We start from the raw sequence: 22,617 nt of genomic DNA on the forward strand, positions 1-22,617 counted from the left end.
GTAGATAACAGTTTTTCCCTTTCAAGTATCTGCGCGGAATCCCAGTCAATCAGGTGGCCCGTGTTGTAACCATGTCTCTTGTATGCAATGTTGTTAACATGGCAAACATAGGGAAACCCACCAGACCATTTTCAAGTGTCTCTTATAACCGAGTGTCTCTTGTAACGAGATTTTACATGCGTAAGCACAATTTTCAAGCGCTTGCTTGACAAAGAATTTGCTTTCTTGGCCCGAGGGCGATAGACCTGCTGCCTATCTTTTGCATTAGTCAGTTGTTGTCCGCATGTCAAGTCAGCCTTGCTGGGAAGGTGTTTCCTTAAGGGGGGAGGCGGCTCTTTAGGACGAAAAAATTGCGAAAAAATCGATTTCTCAGAAATAAAATTTTCGAAATCTGCAACTGTTTTACTACCAGTCTGTGAATTTTCTAACCTCTAGAGTCAATATTTACACTGTAAAATGAGTAGAAAAACATATATCCGCGCTCGCTTTGAGGAAATTTTCGCGCAAGGACAGTTCTTTTTCCGCGGCACGCTATCGTCGTCTACTGAAGCGATCGGCGCCATCTTGGTCTCATTTGAAAGAGCTGCTTTTCGTTTTCAATTTCGCGCCATTGCTGTTCTTTTGCGCGTATTGGATGAGGGAGAAAATGCCGGCAAAGACCAGCCGAAACACGCGACACTATTCGCTAGGCAGTGCACGTGACTGAAGCCCGCTATCCTATTGGTTGACGCGCCCCGCGTCGTCTGCTGGGAGCGTCAGCGACGCACAAGCGGTAGCCATCTTGCCAAAGTGCGTTCGTCGGAGTGGAGCGGCCTGCAACGATAACGACGTCGGCTCCGAAATTCCGTGTTTCTCACAAGTACGGAAAGAAGCGAAAAAAATCGCTGATTAGCAACATGAAGAGAGCCGTGGACACCCCGAGAGCTGTGGAAACCTCGACCGCCCTGGATATGCCTCCGCCAGCGGATCGGGAAGTGCCGACCCGGATAGGCCTAACGGCGGCGCCGACTGCGGAAACCTCTTCGGACAGCGGTCGCGTTCGTCGCGATACTCCGATGCTAGAAACTTGTGACATACAAGAAAGGGACAGGAAGGCCCAAGAGAAGATTCAACAGATGGCAGCGGCTGCAGCAACGGAGCGCAAGACTGAGATCATCGACAGAATTGACGCCACGATCGCCCCTCTTAGCGACACAACCTTCACGATTGTAAGCTTGAAGTTAGTGAACGAAATGCTGGCGTCTGTGAAGTGCAAAGTGTGCGACGGCGACGTAAACATCGACAAATCCGAAAGGGAATACGGCCTTGCCGCCAAACTGAATCTGGTGTGCACGAACTGTGGAGACATTTCATCGCGATGGAGCTCGCCGCGCGTGAAGACCGACCGGACAGTGAGTCCGTTCGTGGTTAACATTCTCGCCGCGCGTGCGATGCAGTCGACCGGAAATCAACGTGCGGCGCTGAATGATATATTTTCGACAATGAATATATCGCACCGCGGTCTGCACGCAAGAACTTGGCAAAAGTACGTCAAGACGAAGTTGACGCCAGCAGTGGATCGCGCAGCCCATAAGTTGACTTCCGACTGTGCGCGAGCAGTTCAGGAAGTTTACGCAGAGCTAAATATTGGGCATCCACGCAACATCGCGGTCTCATTCGACGGTTCCTGGATGACACGTGGACACTCCTCGCACGTTGGCATCGGAACTGTCATTGAACTGTTCACGGGACTTGTTCTCGACTTCGTTGTGCTGAGCAACTTCTGCGCCGCGTGTGAACGGGGCCCGAAAGAAGACGACCCCACATACCCAGCCTGGAAGCAGAGCCATATCTGCCAAAAAAATACGAGCAAAAAGGCTGGTGAAATGGAGGTTGAGGCTGCCCTGATCCTATTCCAGCGGTCACTACAGCAGCATAACCTCCGTTATACCACAATGCTCTCGGACGGGGACAGCCGCACGTTCCCTGCTTTGAAAGAAGCGGAAGTGTACGGTTACATTGATATTCAGAAAGAAGATTGCGTAAATCACGTGCAAAAACGCATGGGCACTGCGCTGCGCAATCTGGTCACCAGGCAGAAGGGTCCTGCTGGAGAACCATTTGGTGGAAGAGGCAAACTCACCCAAGATTTGATCACCAGAATGAGCTCCTATTATTCATGGGCGCTCAAATCACACATAGGTGATGTGGAGGCCACTCACAAAGCTGTGATGGCTACCTACCATCATGTGACATCGAACGACTCTACTTACAACCACAGCCTATGTCCAACAGGGCCTGATTCTTGGTGCCGGCAAAATGCGGCAGAGGCTAGAGGTGAAGCTATGCCACATCACCGATACAATTTGCCATCCTATGTCTGCAGTGCCTTACTGCCTATATACGAAAGGCTTTCAGACAGGAGGCTGCTGGAACGCTGCCAACGAGGCAAGACTCAAAACAACAATGAGAGTTTGCATGCAATGATATGGGCACTTGCCCGAAAGGAACGGCATGCTTCTCTCTTCACCGTTCAGGCTACTGTGGCTGAAGCTGTGATGAAATTCAATGCCGGTAGTGAAAGGACTGCTGCTCGTATACTGCAAGAGCTCAGCCTAATGCCTAGCCCCCAGACACGCAAGCGGATGCACGAGAAAGATGATCAACGGAAAACTGCATCTATACAGAAGCGCAAGTCGGCGGAAACTCTGCAGCGCACGCTGAGAAAGCGCCATTTCAATGACTGTAGTCAGACTGACTATATCCCAGGGGGGTATTAAGCACCCGGCAATACCAATATGTGAATAAATTTGATGCATTTTTCCATAAACAGCACTTTCTTTGTTTTTGTTGTTTTTCTCAAAATGAAAATTTTGGACACTCAGCAGATCCCAAACTAGCATATCTCGACATCTATGGCAGATAGAACCATAATTCTTTTTTTAGCACGTAGCTAGTTGTGTAGGCTATGCAATGTTGGAAGCATAATTTTTAATTATGTTTCAGAATTTTTTTTAAATGCTCTAGTTCTTGATTGCATGTTAGGCACGATTTGTACCTTGAGTTTCAGTGTCTTTTAAAATCTCTTATAATGATAAAAGGAAAAAACTGCTTCCAACATTGCATCCCTCTTTCTTTCTAGAATCTAACCATGTGCCATTTGTAACCCTTTATAAGGTCCTTTTTCCCCCATTGTTCATGGTAATTATAAGGAGCTAATTAAGTGTATCCTGAGAACTAGTTAACGTATCTTAAAAGCAATCACATTTTTGAAATCGGCTCGAAAAAATAGTAAAGGGTGTGCATTTTGATTAAGTTTGGTGCAGAAACAAAAAAAATTTCTCTAAGAGTAGCCTCCCCCCTTAAATAAAGCGCAGTTGATAGTGCATTTCTCTCTTCTCATTCCTAGTTTCTTTGACTGGTTTTTCTCGTAACCATGCACAAACTGGCCCAGATTTGCACTCTGCTCCAGAAACTGCGCCTCTTCAAAGTAAGGTATGCAGTCCTGTTTGTTCTCTTCCTGCAAACAAGATGCTCAATAAACTTGCCTGTCCCCGCTAAATAGACGACATGCAAAACTGCTTGGTGGTCTGGCAACACCACGGCCGCAATTTCTGGTTTCCATCTTGGCTCAGTCAAGTGGTCGTGTCGTCAGCATGTTGTCAGTTGTGCGTGCTTTCTTGATACCCAAGAAACTGTCACGAATATTTCAATAAGAATCTTAACAGCCATATTTGAGCCGCAGAACTGTCTGTACTGCTCATCTTTCGCCGACTGCAGGTCCTTTATTGAGTGCCAGCACGCTTATTTTCAATCATGTCTTCGGTTTTGCTAGACGTTTTGCATTGACAATGGCAGGAATGGACACAATTATAGCATAATAAAGTCTACCACTGTCTTTTTAATGAGTGCATTTAGACACTGCTCAAGTGGACCAACATTCTAGTAAAGCAGTGAGCGGTTATTTTATGCTGTGGTCACACATGTTGGATGGAGAAACTTTCATGTGTGGGGCCGTATGTACTGCAGTAAGATTGGCCTTGGTCAGCTGTATGGTGCTAATATCCCTTTAAGTACTATGTGCAATGCACGCAGGCTTTCCAGCGTCACAGTTACAAAGACCAGGGAGTTTTCTGCGTTGGTTTTTGCTGTTTAGCTGAATTCTAGAGTCAGGTGGGCATTATTTACAATATTGCAAGCAATGTCGCAGTTGCTTCTTTAACTCCTAGTTGTGGTATAGTAGCAACCTCTCCTAATACCAAGAAAAGCACGCTGAACAAATAAGCATATTGCAGTTGCTGTTTGGGCTAAGCCAAGTGTGCAGCTAGATGTGAATCTTGCATGATTTGATGGCTGCCTAGATTTAATTTGTTGGCTACCAGGGTTGCACAAAGTGGGTACAGTTTTGTTGCAGAGCAAGTCGTTGCCGCTTGCCGCAACAATTATAAGACTGGACGGCTGGAAGTGTTCTCAGCATACTGTCATACTTTGAAACGAGTTTCTCGAGTCCAACACAATAAAACAACCCATAAACCATTTTGTGAACGAACTTGAACTGAGTGAATAGCGATTTCATAAACCCCTGAAAAAATTAAATGCCGAACATCAGTTTCTTTGCACCAGTCATGTAGCGAACTAAGAAGCAGGCGTGCTGCGTTTATTAGCTAACAACTTGACCAATGAAGATTTGTGGCTGGAGTGCTGAAGTGCATTGAAAGTGTATGGCTGATTTGACAGTAAATTAATGGAAAATTTTCTTTGCGGCCAAACTGCAATCTTGAGCAGCTCTGGCGTAAGCAGGCTGAAAGACGAAAAAAAGATAATGTTTCAGTGTGTTACGCAAAATTCTCTGCCAGAGAATTAACATGCAAGTTGGCTTCTCTTTTGCTTACAAAAAAATGGCATATTTTGTATCATATCTTTAACGCAAAAAGCCTGCAAAGGTTTGTGGAAAATCAGAGCTGGAAGTAAACGCTGTTCATTGGATGGCGTGTTTACACAGGATAGTCCACAATGGGTTTGGTGAACAAGTGCTCAGTAAAAAAAGAAAGTTGGTTGGTCCCCGCACACATTGTAGCATTCTCAGAGTGCTCAGCATAGTGCAACATTGCATCCAGGGCCCGTATTTTGAGTTTGCGTCGTTATCGAAGTGTCGCTATCTCACGTGACCTCGAATCATCTGATTGGTGAAAACGCCGGAACATAATGTTGCCTCGGAGTTTTCACCAATCAGATGACTCGAGGTCATGTGAGATAGCGACACTTCGATAAGGACGCAAACTCTGAATACGGGCCAAGATTTCATTTTTCACACACAGTGTTCACCCAGCGTAGGGTTTCGTTTTGCTGACTGAGCTAAGACATCGTGCTTCGCATCTCGCATGTCATCTATTGTCTCACCACAAGTACAAGCAGCACAGAATGCTGGTCCGATCAGCATCAGAAATTAATTTACATAAATACAACACTGCAAAGCAAATTCACACCAGAGCAAGCAAAGCAGGCAATGTAGACACGGATGAGTGTGGCCAAGGGTACATCTGCTGCTGCCTACCTAATTGTGTTCATTGCAAGTGTACATCAATTATGCCTATGTCAACCGTCAAATACTTTGCTTTGATTCCAACATGTCTTGGAATACTCATTTGTCTTTTGTATGTTTTCAGCTCCGGAAAGTTGCGTGTTTGCTGCACTCTGTCAAGTCCCTTTGCCCTATGAATGTATGCATGCAAATAGTATACGCCTTAGCCTACAGTGTCCAGGTAGAACGAAAGGAAGAAGATGGTTTGCACGGTATGAAAAAGAATTGAACAAGGGTAAATGGGGTACGCCTCAGTTCGCAGATGAGCCAACGTTGCGACAAGTGAACTTCTTTTTCATAGCCTACAGTGTGTTACGCCATGGTATTTGCTGCTTTTATTTCTGCTCTGCCTTTTGGCGAAAGAAAGTGAACAGTTTACTGAAATCCGCCCTTAAATCAGTATTACATGGTAGGTCACGTGACGAACATAGTAACGTTTTTGAACTTTTACATATGCCCGACTTTTTTCATCTATTTTCTGAAGCAATAGTTTTTAGACACACCTGGTCAAATGTTTTTTGCACACCTTATGTTCCTGCGAAAGATCTGCGAAGTCACGATCGTTTTCTCATGCCTAGAGTGCGTACACACTATGGCGAGCGTCTTCGAAAACATTATGTTCCCTCTGTTCTTAACCGGTTACCTAAAGAAATGTTTTCTGCTAATTCCAAAAAGATAGTGAAGGATTGTCTTGTGAAATTAAGATGTTAGTTCCAGTACACAGTTTTGTTACTTATGTTTTTACATGATTTCTCACCTGGCATGTGTATATATATTTTTGCGTTCACTCTTTTGAATCCATTTTCTTCTCTTATTGTTTTTTTTTTGTTGCTTTTTTTTCTTTTACATGTCTGCTCGGTGCATGGCTTATATGCTGTCTACTGCCAGGCACTGCCATTCAAGCCTTCGGAGGCTTTGGCAGGCCTGCATTTGTGCTGGAAAAAAGAAATATTAAATTTTTATTATTTATTATTATACTGTAGCCAATGGTGCAGCACATTTATAATAGAACTGACTCAATGCCACCCTAAAAAGTGGCAAATAATGACAGCTGCATATCAGACTAGCAGTGCTTATCGTAGGAAGCAGCATATAGGTGGAACTCCTTTAACAGGAAACGGGCATTGCCAGTGAAAACACATGCAGGCTGTGCAATGTCAAGATGACAATGGAATTGCACCCAGGTTTGGCTTGGTGCTCAGAGGGGAACACGCAGCCATTAATGCTCCCTTTTTCTGCACTTAGGATGCAGCCACTCACCTCCTGCTGCCATGGTCGTGAATGCCAGGCTGGACTGCAGCGGAAGCCTTATCAGGCAAAGGTGATAGAGGCAGAAAGCAGCAGCTAGCTTCTTGTCACTGCAATCAGGAACAATCAAGCCAGGAGATATCTCCATCAAGTCACGCCAGGGAGACAATGCTATCGGCACTATCTTCAGTCAGCTGAGGCTGCTACTGGCAAGGGTGGAAATTTGAAAAGGAAAAGAAGCAATAAGCACTTTTTTCTGGGCGAGTTGGTTCATATTAGCAAAAGGAATAAACTTACGCAATAGGTAGAAGAGCCTTCTTCTTCTGTCTATTGCGCAAGTTTATTCTTTTTGCAAAAAGAAGCAGGCCTGATTTAATCCAAGACATGCATCTCAATCCTGAAAGCACTTCTATATTCAGGCAGTTAGGTCCACAGTCTAACTCCAAGACAAAGAAACCGCCAGCCTGCCCGACTAACTGAAGCTTTAAAAAACGGTACTGAAAGCAGTTTTTTATATCCTTTATATTTACCCTCTGTTATGTTGTTCCTTTTCCTTTCAAAATACCTTCCTAAGCACTCAAGATACTAGAACTATACTGAAGCTGGTCACCATCTTAAAATATACTAACCTGCACCTATATTGACCAGCATGTGCACTTAATTTACATTTACATAGACCTTTGCTCTTTCAGGGAGCCTAGCAAACTATTTTCAAAATCCCTGCCTTTACCAGCTTTTGCCTGATTATTTTAGTTAAAATTCTCTGACGAGCGAAGAGGCTCAAAAATTTAGCTGCTGATGATAATGAGCATAGACGAATAATTCCCAAGAAAAAGTTAATTATTAATCATATTCTGCAATTTACAATAAAAGGTTGTCATCAGTGTTAACGGCCATTAATAACGTCAAAAGTTTACTGAAAATTGAATGTGCACTGATGCCAGCCTCAGAGCATGCGAGCCGCCCACCCAGCTAATCCAATCGAATTCAGTATGGCTGCATGCGTGCATGCGCGAATCGGAGCCGCGCGTGTCCTGTTTGCTTCTTTCATTCCACTGGAGGGAGTGAGACAGTGGTGGCTGCAAGATGTCTTGAAGTGCAATGCCCGCAAAGGATGAAAAGAGGTGCTTGGCCGTCGGAGTGCGGCTTCGAGCTGGAGGAGGGGAAGGATCTAGCCGTCCTGCGAGCGAAGGACACAGCAGCACGCAAGCTTCTTTTTTTGAAGCGAAAAGCTTCACTAGGCTAGTCAAGTCAAGCCACAGCTGTGCATGCGCAAACCACATGATGTCACAGGAGAAGATTAAGAAGAAGAATGATGCACTGCACTAGGTTTTCAAGCCATCGGCGTAGCACCGTGACACCGTATGCCAAGAAAGAGTAGACGAAGAATGACAGGAGACGAGGCGTCGGGTGCTGCTGCTCAGGCCGAAGCCACTGCTGCACAGCGGAATGAAAACAAGAGGAGGAGGCGGGACGAGGAAAGTGAAGAACAGCGTGCCGAGCGGTTGGAAAAGAGACATATGAGGGACGCAGCAAGACGGGCATGTTTTACTGCTGACAAGAACAGTGGATGTGACGATGAGATTAACCGTTTGCGAAAAGTGGACCTTGACACTCGAGTGAGTGGCTATGCTACTCGTGAGTTCCCAGACAATCCATTTGAAAGTGTATGGCCAACTATGCCAAGGAACCACAAGCTAAGCCATGGCTTCATACTTAACCAGCCAAAAGACGAGACACAGCAAAGAGGAGGACAGGCTGGTTAAGTATGAACCCATACCAACGTGCCCAGTCGTCAACCTTGCTAAGCCATGGCATCACCGAACCTTTTCGCTTCTGATATCCAGGCTTAACCAAGCTAAGCCACCACCAATTTTGTTTTTGTTTTTTTAACAGTGCGGAAAGAATTTGTGGAGATGAACCACAGACACATTCGTTGTCGGGTCTCCACAAATATATTTGGCAGGACCCGCTGAGCCAGGCGGGAACGGGACAGTTAACCGCCGGCATTCAGTCCTGCTGCCAGGAAGAACTGTGCATGCTTGGCAGGCGTGCTGAGGCTGTCGTCTTATTTTGCACCGAGACCACAATGGCATGCCAAAGATGAAAGGAGGGGCGAGCAGACTAGCTGACATAGAAGAACGGCTGATTGGGCGAGTTGGTGAACCATGATGGACAGTAATATACGTGCGCAAAAAGGCGAGACAAAGAGGAAAAGTGGACAAGTGGACAAAAATATATATTTTTATAAATTTTGACTATGCGCATGTGGGTACAACAAGTGTGTGTACATATATATGCTCTTCCGTTCGATTAAATCAGTTGTCAGTTCTGCGCCATCGCTGTCCACTTCTCCTCTTTGTCTCGTCTTTTTGCGCACGTATATTACTGTCCATCATAGCTAACGTAGACAACACGGTTTCAAACTAGTGATAGCTTGGAGCTGCCCTCAGCAAAGCACAGAGCAATATGCATGCTTGCTTCCCTTTTTTTTTCCTAGCAGTGAAGTATGGCCTACTTTGGCCTGAGCGGCAGCGAAGGGAGTGCTGAATATTTCATTTCATTTCATTTTCATTTTTATTTCCTTAAAGACCCCCTTTTTGGGGTTATTACATAAGGGGTGGGGTTAACATAAGTGCTTAAGGCATTTTCATGATGACAAGTGCGATGTGACTTTGCCTAGGAAGGTGGAAGGGCAGGTGATGGCTGCAATTTCGTGGGGAAGGTCGTTCCATTGACTTGCTGTTAAGGAGGAAGAATGACTTTGAAAAAGTAGTTGTACGAGCACATTGGCGTGACTTTTAAACGGATGAACGATGCGATGAGATGTGCGTGATGGAGGCGCGCAGATGTACGACTCTTTTTTCAGATCGGAAAAGTAAAATTTGTGATATAAGCACAGGCTAGAAATGTGACGACGGACGGAGAGGCTTGGTAATTGTGATTGCTGTTTGAAAGATGAGACGCAGATATCGTACGAATAGGAGCGATGAATAAAACGGGCAGCTCTGTTTTGTACAGCTCCTAAAGATTTATTGAGGTATGCTTGCGGGGGATTCCAAATTGCGGATGCGTACTCAAGTTTCGACCGGATTAATGATTTGTAGGAAAGTAACTTTACATCTTGAGGAGCGTGACGTTTAACTCTTTCGGGACCGCGCCATAGGCCATCGTGTAAAAATGCACGATCAAATCGCGCGCGCTCTCAAGCTCAAATATCCGCTCATTGGAACACGTGTCGCCATCTAGTGAGTAGTCTAGTATCTAAACTTTCGGTTTTGGTGTAGTTTGCCTTTTTCACGGCAGGCGGCGACGCGGGAGAGATTTTAATCTTTGGCGCGGCGGCGGCGCAGATTGAGAACCATGGCGTCAACCTCGCGTCAGGCCGCGCAAGTGGTGCAAGAAAGCACACACAAAAAAAATGTTGTACATAAGCCTCCCACTTTTTTTTGTCTTGAAGTTAGAAAAGAGGCATTGTATCACATTTTGTATATTCTGAAATATTTTTATTACTCTTTTTTATTTCCGTACTCAAGAATTTCCTTCTTTTTTATGTTTTTTTAAGAAGAAAAGTTATATTTTGAGATTTTTTTGTGATATCATGTATATTTTTAAGGCATCTCAATTTTTTTCTCGTGAAAGTGCGTTCATTTAGCTGCATAACAATATATGTTACAACAAGCTAGCAGAAAATGTCATTGAATAAAAAAATATTTTCCAAGTTGTATCACAATTGCCTTCTTCGGGCGGTCCCAAAAGAGTTAAGAAAGCCTAGTTTTTTATTCGCAGTTGAGATTAGATTTGTTACATGCTCGTGCCATGACAGATGACTGCTGGTAGTAATGCCTAGATGTGTATACGATGGAACAAGTTGGACAGAAAGACCAGAAATTGTATATGTCGATAAATACGGGCTTCGACGGCGATGAAAAGACATAAGCTTGCATTTAGTCGGGTTAAGGGTCGTCAACCAGCTATTACACCAAGCTTGAGTTCGGTTACTTAAACTTAAAGCTCAGCTACTTTGGTCATCTGATGAGAAAAGAGGAGTCGCTGGAGGAAAGATTTGATGTTGGGAAAGGTTGAGGGTCGCCGGAGAAGGGGTAGGCAGCGAACGCGGTGGTTAAATGGCATCCTCGAGGCACTGCAGATGAAGTTATGTGATGTTAGGAAGATAGTGAGAGACCGGAAAGCGTGGCGTGACATGGTCCATAGGGTCACGAAGAGTCGGACACGACTGAACGACTGAACTAAACTGAATTCGGTTAAGGTTCTCCCGAAGGAATTCTTGGTCATTAGCATTAGTAACTGTGGCATAAATAACGCAATCGTCGGCGAATAGACGGACTCTACAGGATAGATTGTGTGGTAAATCATTAATGTAAACTAGGAATAAGAGGGGGCCAAGAACAGTTCCTTATGCAATGCCTGAAGTGACTGGTATACGGTTAGAGGAGCAGTTATTAACGATAACAGACTGAGCAATGTGTGAGGAATTCACGTACCCATAAAATAACGTCTGGGTGTAAGTGAAGTCAGGAAAGCTTTAATAGTAGGCGTTTATGAGGAACTTTATCGAATGCTTTGGGGAAGTCTAAGAAGATGGCATCAGTCTGTATGTTAGCGTCGAGATTAGAATGAAGATCGTGAATGAATGTAGCAAGTTGCGTCTCGCATGAATGACCCTTTCGAAATCCATGTTGGGATGGAAAGAAAAAATGCATGGAATCAAGGTGCTGCATTATTTGAGAGTATATTAAGTGCTCCATGAGTTTACAAGGGATGCTAGTTAGCGAAATGGGGCGGTAGTTGAGGGGTGAATTCTTGTTACCTGATTTGAATACAAGAACGACGTTCCCTACCTTCCATTCATCCAGGATGATACCTGTGGTAAGAGACTGCGAAAACAACAAGCATAAAAATTTAGAAGAAACATCTTTGGTGTTCTTGAGAAACTTTGAAGTAATTTCGTCGGTTCCAGCTGATGATGAATTTTTTAGTTTATCATATTCGAAATGCCGTTTGGATGAAAAATGATGGCATCTCCAATTCGGTAGTAGAAGGTAGAGAGGGCAATGGTTCATCACGCTCAACCGTAAAGACAGATGAAAATGCTGCGTTGAACAAAAAGGCACACTCTGTATCATTGACAACTTCGCCGTTGTCGTTAGTAAGGGTGATATCGCGTGATTGTTGCGAGTTTACCAGTTGCCAAAATTTCCTTGAATTACTGGTAAGATTACTGGTAAGAGATTTTCGGTAAGATGGTATGGAAGTAGGAACGTTTTGCGCTTTTTATCACTGTCAAATATTTAACTTCAGTTGCGTAATATTTTTCCCAAGCAGCGGCGCTCGGCCTAAGCTTCACTGCACGGAAGAACCGTTGCTTTTTATTTTTTAGTCGTTTCAATGTCTTGTTAAACCAAGGCTTTTGGTTATCAGCTTTGATATTGCACGTGGGGATATATTTGTTGGTTAGATGATTAACTTTATCCTTTAAGATAGACCAATTTTTGTGGACCGTGTGTTGATGGAAGTGTTGTTCGAAATCGGAAAAACGGGTGAGTAGTTCATTATTTATTGCTATGTAGTCAGCTTTGTCGTAAAACCTTGTTGTTTTTTTGGCTACCTTTCTTTTTTCGGGGGAAATATTAAATGTTGCGTGAACTGCTTTGTGATCTTTGTGATCGCTGATTTCTCTCAGATAAGTAATAGAAGTTAAAGATTCGGGGTTATTGGACAAAATCAGATCAAGAATGTTTTCCGATGTGTCAGTGAAGCGTGTTTGTTGAGTTAATAATTGTGAAAGATTAAAGTTAAGACACACGTCGACAAATTCACAAGGTTCCCGAGCTATGGTAGCATGAGCTTCATGACACCAGTTAATAGAAGGTAGTTAAAGTCACCAAAAAGAATAATCGTTGGAATATCTGGTTGTGAGCTCTAACAGAACGTTGTTAAGTTTACGTGGAAAGTCAGGGCTATTATGGAGTGGTCAGTAACAGGCACCAATTAGTATTCTTATCGGTGCATTGCGGTATATTAGCCATAACATTTCTAGATCGGATGTAACATAGACAAGAGTAAATGGTAGTTCTTGATTAATGGCAATCATAACACCTCCCCTTCGAGAACCTTCACGGTCTGTGCGAAAAAGGCGATAGTTCGGCAGGTCTTGTAAAACTTCAGAATCGCTGATGTTAATATTGAGCCATGTCTCAGTTAGAACAAGTATGTTGCTGTCTGACGATGAAATGAAGTTAGACACAAGCCGGCGTTTTGGAATGAAGCTGCGTATATTTGTAAAGATTACCAAGATTACTCTGCAAGTTGGTTCGGGGGTGCGAAGCTGAATGATGGGAACGTGAATACTGGCTATGAAGAGATACCTGCTATTCGATTTCATTCTGATGTCGGACGATATCTTAAACAGATTGCGATATCTCGTCAAAGAAATACCGTTTGGAACCGATGTGAAGCGTCGAGTGGAGAGAAAATTTTGCAGACTTTTCTTTTGCGAATGCAACCAATTGCTTGCGAATATTTTGAACGCGGCGGGAACAATCTTCACCAACGCTAAAGTCCGTTCCCTTAAATCTAAGCCCGTTGTAAAGAATGTTGTCTTTGGTCTTGGATGATATGAATCTCACAATGATAGGGCGTTGATGATTTGAGTCATGACGGCCGAGACGGTGGGCGCGTTCGATGTCTTTGCTATCTAAAGCTATATACAGGTGTTCCAGGCAGTGATCAATGACAAGCTTTTCGGATTCAGCGAATGATTCACGGGGAGATGGATCGGGTAGACCATAATAAATGAGATTATTCCGGCGCAAGCGGTTTCCACAATCATCGAGGCGAAGTTCTAAGTCGTGAGCCAAGCGAGCAGTCTGGTCAGATATTGTTTGCACTGTTTCTAGATCTGAATGAATTGTAGGCAGAGCCTGACAATGTTGTTCAAGTTCAGTGAGGCGATTATTGAAGTCATATATCAAGCTGAGCTGGCTGCTACGCGAGACCCTACTTCGGGGCAGGCACGTACACGACTGAATTATATTACCGCGAAGGCTCGGAGATATGAATGCGATCTCTCGCGACGCCAGTGGCATGCATGGTGTGAACAATTTTCTGATAAATCATCGAATGCCTCACTCTGGCGAACGTTTCGTGCAATGGAACAAGGTCGTCGTTCTACTGACGCAGCAGCAACAGCATGCTTTGCGGCTAATCTGTCACCGGGCGATTTCGCCAAAGAAACTGCTCGAAAATTTTTCCCAAAATACAATATACTGCCTCCTTCAGCTGTAAACCTTAATTTGGCAGGTATCCCTGCAGACGCATGGAAACTACCATCTGCTGCCGACGCTGATGGAATTGCGAGCCCCTTTTCGATGTGCGAGCTGCTGGCTGCAATTGACGATGCGAAACGGAAAACAGCGCCCGGCCTGCACAAAATTCAGTATGAGGTTTATAAGAACCTCAGTACTGCTGCACTTCCTCAACTACTAGACACCATAAACAAAGTGTGGCTTGATGGGGTCGTACCCGAGAGCTGGAAAACCGCTGTCGTGATCCCTATTCCCAAACCTGGGAAGCCTCCAACGGACCTCGCCAACTTACGACCAATCTCCTTAACATCAACGCTTTGCAAGCTCGCAGAGAAAATGCTAGCCACACGACTTTCTTGGTGGCTTGAACAGCACGGTTTTTATCACCCTGCTCAAATTGGATTTCGTCCATACATAGGTACAGAGGACGGGTTGGCTGTCTTGGCATCAGCAGTTCTATCATCTACCCGCAGCCGCAATGTACGTACCATATTAGCAATGGATGTTGAAAAGGCATATGACAACATCAGTCATGCTGCAATCCTGAATGCCATTGACATGCTTCATCTCCCTCCGAGAGTACGCACTTTTGTCGCATCATTTTTGGACGGAAGAAAATTTGCAATACGCCTCAGCGGTGGCACTGTTGGTTCATTCGTTTCACTACGTGGCGTGCCCCAGGGATCAGTATTGTCTCCGACGTTGTTCAATATTACTTTCATCCCATTGGCGTGGCGCTTACATGATATCCCTGAAATCAAGTTTTTGCAGTACGCAGATGATATCACGGTATGGAGCACTCACCATGATCTTCTCACTCAAGAGGCCGCCCTTCAGTCAGCATTAGACGTAACCTCTGATTACGCATCCTCCATTGGCCTTCAACTTTCTGTGTGTAAAACTTCATACACGTCAGTCGCAAACCGCCCCGCCGGGGTGGTGCAGTGGTAAGACGCCCGACTACTGTGCCGGAGTTCCCGGGTTCGAACCCGACCACGGCGGCTGCGTTTCGATGGAGGCGAAACGAAGAGGCGTCGTGTGCTGTGCGATGTCAGCGCACGTTAAAGATCCCCAGGTGGTCGAAATTACTCCGTAGCCCTCCACTACGGCTCCTCTTTCTCTCTTTCCACTTTCATTCCCACCTTCCTCCCTTCCCTTACGGCGCGGTTCGGGTGTCCACAGAGCAAGTGTGACAGTTACTGCGCCTTTCCCTTCCTGTGAACCAATTTAACTTTAACTTTAACTTAAACCGCTGGGGACGCCGTAAACTTGCCTCAAATCCAATTCGTCTCTCTCTATCAGGCACCCCAATACAAGAAAGTTCGAGCCTGAAAATTCTGGGCTTAACAATTCACCAATCAGGATCAGCGACTGCTTGGCTCTCTCAGGCAAAAAAGCAAGCACTTCAAACTATAAGTTTAATAAGAAGAATTGCACCTAAAACGGGTGGCGCTGGCTCGTCTGTTGCACGCCAGTTAGTGAGGGCGGTTCTGCAGCCCCGTATTGTTTATCAGGCCCAGTTCCAGCATCTTACAAGGGCACAATGGGATCGCCTTGAAACCGTAAATCGAGAAGCTATGAGGACCATAACATGCCTCCCACGAATCACACCGGTCGTAGCGTTACAGGAAAATGCGCAGCTCAACACCATCGATGAACTGGTGCAGCAGCGTCGTGATGCTCGCAGACTCAAGGCCACTTTGTCACATTCCATGCAAGCACTGAGGGTGTATGCAACGTCACACATTATTCTTCAGCCACCTGCGCCAGTTCTCCCTCCCTGGAAATTTATACAGTTAGGAGACAACAAGCCAACTGACATCCGCAGACCGACGTCTGCCAACTCTGCATCGTTGCTACGCCAGAGATTTGAAGAGCAAGATACTAACCTGCCTCAAGATTCCATAGTAGTGTACGTAGATGGAAGCCTGCAAGGCTGCGAAGCCAAAACGGCAATCTACTGTCCACGGAGACCTAGCCTGAATCAGACAACTACGTTTCAGCTTTCGGAACCACTTACATCTTTCTGCGCTGAGCTTGTGGCAGTTCAGGAGGCACTCTGCTCCGTGACTTCTATAACCATGCTCCCTACAGCCCACGTTGTCATCCGCACTGACGCACTTCAAGCAGTACGTCTGCTCCGGCATGTCAGCCGCTGCCCTAAAATTTGCCAGGACATCCACCAGCTTGCGGCGCGCATCCCACAATCAATACGCATTGAGTGGGTCCCACGGGATCTGCTGCCTTCCCAAAGTCAAGCTGATTTTGCAACCCGCCTCGTGAACCAAGACGCATCAATCCCACGGCTTCTCGAAGTCGATGACGCTACCCTCCTTTTGTCAAGAAAGGAGCACCTCCGGCGCTGCACACGTGCTCTTATCCCTCCGTGTGCGATATCCCTTCCCCGCGGTCTCACCCGTGCAGAGCAGGTTGCGCTTAGGAGGATCCGGGTCGGTGTTGCCCTTACACCAGCTGTAACTAGGACGTGGTCATACTTCCAACACTTATATCCTCGCCCAAGATGCCCGATCTGTAACAACGAAGATGTCGAGGCCGACATCCACCACTTGCTGTGGGACTGCCCAGCACTCAAGCCAACACGAATCCGGCACCTGAGCATAGCTGGCCTTTCAGCAACCAATCCTGCCTTATACGTCACTTGGACGCAGGGACCTCATTATCGCTCACTTCTGGACTTCATAAAATCAGCCAACCTTTTTCCATTCATTTAATCATTTATTCATCCTTCATCTCATAACCTACTGATGCCCTGAGGCAATAAATATCGACTAAAAAAAAAAAAAAAGTCATATATCGCACTGTCGAGTGAAACCATTTGTGTCCTTATATCTTGGACATCCGTTAGCAGCTTTGACTGGCCGTCAGACAACTTCTTCAATTCGGCCAGAGCGATATCCAAGTTGTCGGGACCGGGGTTCGTTTCAACATCACCAGCAAGTAGTAACAGAGACCGTGAAACATGAAAGCACTCAGCAGCGACAACAATCAAATACTGCGGGCTCGGCAGCTGTATAAGGAAATAATTACTAGATGTCTTTGCAAAAATACTTTCTGATTCACTAACCTGCATGATGAACAGGAAAGGATTCGATAACTGTGCCGTAGCACAGCCGCCGAGCCCACAGATTGTCGAAGGTGATTGCAGTTCTTTTAAAGGTGAGTTGGCAAGTGACGTCATTGTCGATGGCGCTTTCCAATCAGTGTCGAAGGGCACAGGCATTCCGATGTGGCGAACTAGATGAGACGTTGGTGGAAATGTTGACAGGGGGCCAAGAAAGCCCGGTTGAAGGCAGGCAGGTGACCGGAATCCACGGGACCTCAAGAAAGGCAGGCAAGAGAAGGCAGACAAAGGCACGGAATGGCACCTGCATGATGAACAGGAAAGTATTCGATAACTGTGCCGTGGCACAGCCGCCGAGCCCACAGATTGTCGAAGATGATTGCAGTTCTTTTAAAGGTGAGTTGGCGAGTGACGTCATTGTCGATAGTGCTTTCCAATCAGTGTCAAGGGCACAGGCATTCTGATGTGGCGCTGGTGGAAATGTTGACAGGGGGCCAAGAAAGCCCGGTTGAAGACAGGCAGGTGTCCAGAATCCACGGGACTTCAAGAAAGGCAGGCAAAAGAAGGCAGACAAAGGCACGGAATGGCACCTGCATGATGAACAGGAAAGGATTCGATAACTGTGCCGTGGCACAGCCGCCGAGCCCACAGATTGTCGAATGTGATTGCAGTTCTTTTAAAGGTGAGTTGGCGAGTGACGTCGTTGTCGATGACGCTTTTCAATCAGTCTCGAGGGCACAGGCATTACGATGTGGCGAACTGGATGAGGCGTTGGTGGAAATGTTGACAGGGGGCCAAGAAAGCTTGGTTGAAGGCAGGCAGGTGTCCGGAATCCACGGGAACTCAAGAAAGGCAGGCAAGAGAAGGCAGACAAAGGCACGGAATGGCACCTGCATGATGAACAGGAAAGGATTCGATAACTGTGACGTGGCACAGCCGCCGAGCCCACCTGCATTTGTGCACAGCATTTGTGCACCTGATTGCATTTGTGCACAGCATGTTTGTAGGCAGCTTTTGTACCTTAAGTTACGCCCGTTTCTGTCCATAAGATAAGCACCATCTTGTATAATTTCACATAACTTGAACTTGGGCAAGATGGTGCATAGCTGTTGATAAGGGAACAAGCGCTCGAAAGACACACACGGAATGAAGGCGGGACAGGCGCTAACTCTCATCTGCGCTAACTAACATCGGTAAAGCTTTTGCGGGCAGATGTCAAGTAGCAGGTGGGATTGATGTCGCTTCTGTTACTGTTACGCCCTTCATGGATCCCTGCCTTGTCATGGCGGAGGGGCTTGCAAACCTCGATGAAGTCGTGAGCTCTGCTGTGTAGGGCCACCCAAGATAGACAGGTCACGGCAGAGTCTGACAAAATGTGCTTCACTGGCGAATGTAATGGCAACCCACTCCAGTATTTCCTGCCAAGAAAACCCTATGGCCAGTCACAATAGCATTAATGATATCGCGCCGGAAGATGAGCCCCCCAGGTTGGAAGGCGTCCCACGTGTTACTGGGGATGAACAAAGAGCGATTCCTAGTAGCTCCAGGATGAATGAAGCGGCTGGGCTAAAGCCAAAAGGACGCTCAGTTGTGGATGTGTCGGGAAGCGACCGGAAAGTCCGATGTTGCAAGGAGATATATCACATAGCAACATGGAATGTAAGATCTATGACATAAGGTAAACTGGATGTCGTCAAACAAGAAATGGACAAATTGAACAATTAGGCCACAGTCAGAACTGGGCATGGTCTTACTGATTGATTTCCGATTGAGAAAGGAGTGAGACAAGGCTGCATACTGTCACCCTGCCTATTTAACCTATATGCAGAGTGCATCATGAGGAAGGCCGGTCTGGACAAGTCTTCAGCTGGAGTGAAGATAGCTGGAAAACTTATCAACAACCTTAGATATGCAGACGATACCACTTTAATGACAGAAAGGGAAATGGAACTCAAGAGACTTCTGGTGCGCATACAAGAAAAGAGTGATAAGTTTGGGCTTAAACTGAACATTAAAAAGACAAAGATCATGGCGTCTTGCCCTGTCAAGTCCTGGAACGTCAAGGGACAAGAAGTGGAAGCTGTGACAGATTTTCTCTTCTTGGGCTCAAAGATTACCCCGGAAGGAGACTGCAGCCATGAAATTAGGAGACGCCTGCTTCTGGGAAAGAGAGCCATGGTTAGCCTTGACCACCTAGTAAAGAGCAGAGACATTAGTCTGCCAACCAAGATCTGTATAACTCGTGCTATGGTCTTTCCAGTTGTGATGTATGGATGCGAGAGTTGGACTGTGAAGAAGGCTGACCGCCGAAGAACTGACGCGTTTGAATTGTGGTGCTGGCGGAGACTCTTGAGAGTTCCTTGGACTGCCAAAGATCAGATCAGTCAATATTGTCGACCATAAACCCTGACTGCTCATTGGAGGGTCAAATTCTAAAGTTAAAGCTCAGCTACTTTGGTCATCTGATGAGAAAAGCGGGGTCGCTGGAGAAAGATTTGATGTTGGGAAAGGTTGAGGGTCGCTGGAGAAGGGGTAGGCAGCGAACGCGATGGTTAGATGGCATCCTCGAGGCGCTGCAGATGAAGTTATGTGATGTTAGGAAGATAGTGAGAGACCGGAAAGCGTGGCGTGACATGGTTCATAAGGTCACGAAGAGTCGGACACGACTGAATGACTGAACTGTTACTGTACATGTCTTCACCTTCGTATATATTTGCTGGCGTGGCTGCAAATAAAACAGATGATAGTTAGTGCCTGTCCAGTCTTTTTCTTCCTTCAGTGTGTGTCTTTTAAGTGCTTGTGTGTTGTTTGAGCTTATAAACAATTGTATAATTTCACAGCGTAATTCCAAACGTCAGCGTAATAGATGCTCTCATAGTTTTTGCAGCGCGTAGCCGGACAAGGAAAAAGATGGAGGGACAGGTAAGACGCACAGGCATTGAACTGCAACTTTATTTTGGTAATCAGCCAACCATGTCATATATACCACAGAGAAACGCCCACAAGAGACAAAATCTAAACACGTGGTAAAAAACCGGTGCAACAAAATCAAGGCGTCAAAATTGAACAAACCACGAGCTTAAAAATATCGATAAATCTAAATGCGTAACACACGATTACATGAGAAAGCGACATAACATGGTAAAAGTGGCCGTGGCGAGTGCGTGAAAAATCAACAAAAATTCCCAGTAACAATGGCTAAAAAAGTGGATGCGCAGAGAACGCTTTTTATAGGGACCGGACAGCTGTACGGGTGGCGCCGCCTCTCGGCACATCGCTCAAACGCCGGCCGGCGCATTGCCAGCGCGTTGGAGCGTACTGTTTGTCATTGGTTTGTGTGGAAATTGGAAATCCTAAGGTTTAGATGACGCTGTGCGTGAATATACTATCCTCAAGAGAACAGAAAGTTGGGCTAGTTGTGTGAATATGTCCAGTGAAATGAAGTCTGGCCAAACAAGGCTGGCGAAACGTGGTGCGTTGTTGGCTCCACTGGCAGCTACGCAAACTCGTCGGACGTTTTTAAGTCGATTCATTTCTACTGGTTTCCACAGAAGCATGAGTGGCGGGTGACCTAAGCATGGTTCTTTGAAAGGCAAAGGCACAAATCTACGTATTTGGTTACTGTGTGGTCATGGAAAGTGCCGAATTTTTAAAATTCCGCTTGCTACCGGATGCTCTGTGCTTTCTGTTCCCCAGGAGTGACGGCACGAGAGTCTCGGAGTCGAAGCCGCACTCCTTCATCTGTAGTCACTTTATTGACTATTGGAAATCGAAATAACCCTACAACGTAAGTTACAACGCTAGCATTTCCCCGCCTGTGTACAAGACTACCCCAGCACGGAAAGAGAAAAGGCAGCTCCACCATCATCGTTCGGGCTGCGTCACGATCTTCAGTGATGGGCAGAGACAATGTTTGTGCAGATACTTTCGCTGACATAGTCAAAGATAATTTACTTTTTTTTCTTAAAAGAAAGAGCAGATAGGAGACATGAACAATTCATATTACTATGATCTTATCATTTTTCCTCTTTTCGTTTGTCAACCAATGAAAATGCGCTGAGAGCTCTGCGTTGATACTCTTCGAATTTGTTAACATTTGTTTGTGGCATGTCCATTTCGCCTAATAAAATCACTCATTTCACAGCTCAATCAATACAGCATGGTCACAAAATCTGCTATCGGCTTCATATAAAAGTCAAACAAGAAAAAAAATACAATTTAATTTGTGGAAACGAGCATAAACGTAGCATTTTTTTTTTAATTTCGAAGGCCGTATAGCAGTTTTTTTTTTTTTTCGCATTCACGTTGCACCTGACACGGCTTTACGTATTTTCTCAGCAGCGTCCATTTCCTGGCCCGCCTAAATACATGTTTCTCATCGGAAAACGTGCATGAGATTTCCTGATTGTGGCGTAGTATGACAAGACCATTTTACTCTCTCAAAAATTGCTTCTATGGCCAATGTAAACAGATTTAGCAGCAGTCCGGCAAGCTGCAGTGACAAAGTTGTGAAAGGAATGGCTTTCAGTTATCCGGATTCCTTTACGTGCAAATAGAAAACTACATACATGGTCGTGTCCCCTCACACTCATCAGGTATCGAGGTCAGCTAGGTATCGGCCCCGCAAGTTCGTGGTACGCTGAGAAAGTAGACCACCCTAGCGAACGAGCCATCAGAGGGATTCATTTAACAATAGAACGCTCTCTTAGTGCTCGGTGGCTTATCTTACAACACATCACACTGTGTTTTTTTTTTTAGATTGTATTTAACAGTTTGACAGTATTGGACTATTGCCTTCAGATGTTCAAGGCCTGTGCGGTCAATCGCATTGAACTTCCTGCGCTGAGAGAACGCTAGCAGGAAATTTAATTTTTTTTCTTTTCACAACCTCCAAAGCATGTCGGGAGAAAGACATGTATAGTATAATATTTTCTAAGTCAATTATATGTAGCAGCTCCGACGTGTTCAACAAGAGCATTGTCGTATATGTAAAAATGATGCTGAGGTGGTATTACTCATTTGGCTTACATTATGATTAAGTTTGATAGTCTTAAGACCGGGTTCAGTGAGATATTGTAGCGTAATTGAGCAGGAAGTCCTGGAAGTATATGTGTGTTTGCTATTCCAACCATAAATAAGATCCTACTTTTGTCTTGCGTGTTTATTTTTCTCCTTTTACAGCTCTCGTAGCAAGGTTGAAACTGGAATGTCATTTGCTATTATTTTACTCTGAATCGTTTGAGCCTAGCTATTACCAAAAAAGACAGGTGAAGCATCTTTTTCATTTTACATGAACGCTGACCATTACAACTACCCCTACTACGGCGCCACGGCTCGGCGGTATTTGATCTTCAGGCAGGTTTCGACTAGACCTAATATAAGATGGACGCGCAGTGCAG

General features: G+C 45.4%; 1 protein-coding gene across 7 annotated transcripts in view; it reads right to left on the bottom strand.

Annotated features, from left to right (window-relative positions):
• LOC146171902 (isoaspartyl peptidase/L-asparaginase) overlaps positions 1 to 22,617 on the bottom strand; it is a 290,995-nt gene that overhangs the window by 155,806 nt on the left and 112,572 nt on the right. For 2 of the 7 annotated variants that reach the window (XM_084586147.1, XM_084586143.1), the window contains exon 2: positions 6,821 to 6,918. The exons of 4 other annotated variants lie outside the window; for them this stretch is intronic. In XM_084586147.1, coding sequence (XP_084442273.1) covers positions 6,821 to 6,833 — 13 coding nt within the window. In that variant the 5' untranslated portion in view covers positions 6,834 to 6,918. Of the gene's footprint in view, positions 1 to 6,317; positions 6,496 to 6,820; positions 6,919 to 22,617 lie in introns of those variants that run through there. One more of the 7 variants, XM_084586144.1, reaches the window with a different exon arrangement.

Source organism: Amblyomma maculatum, unplaced genomic scaffold (genome assembly GCF_055883805.1).
Source record: "Amblyomma maculatum isolate TAMU_Amacu unplaced genomic scaffold, ASM5588380v1 scaffold_15, whole genome shotgun sequence".
Taxonomy (NCBI): Eukaryota; Metazoa; Arthropoda; class Arachnida; order Ixodida; family Ixodidae; genus Amblyomma; species Amblyomma maculatum.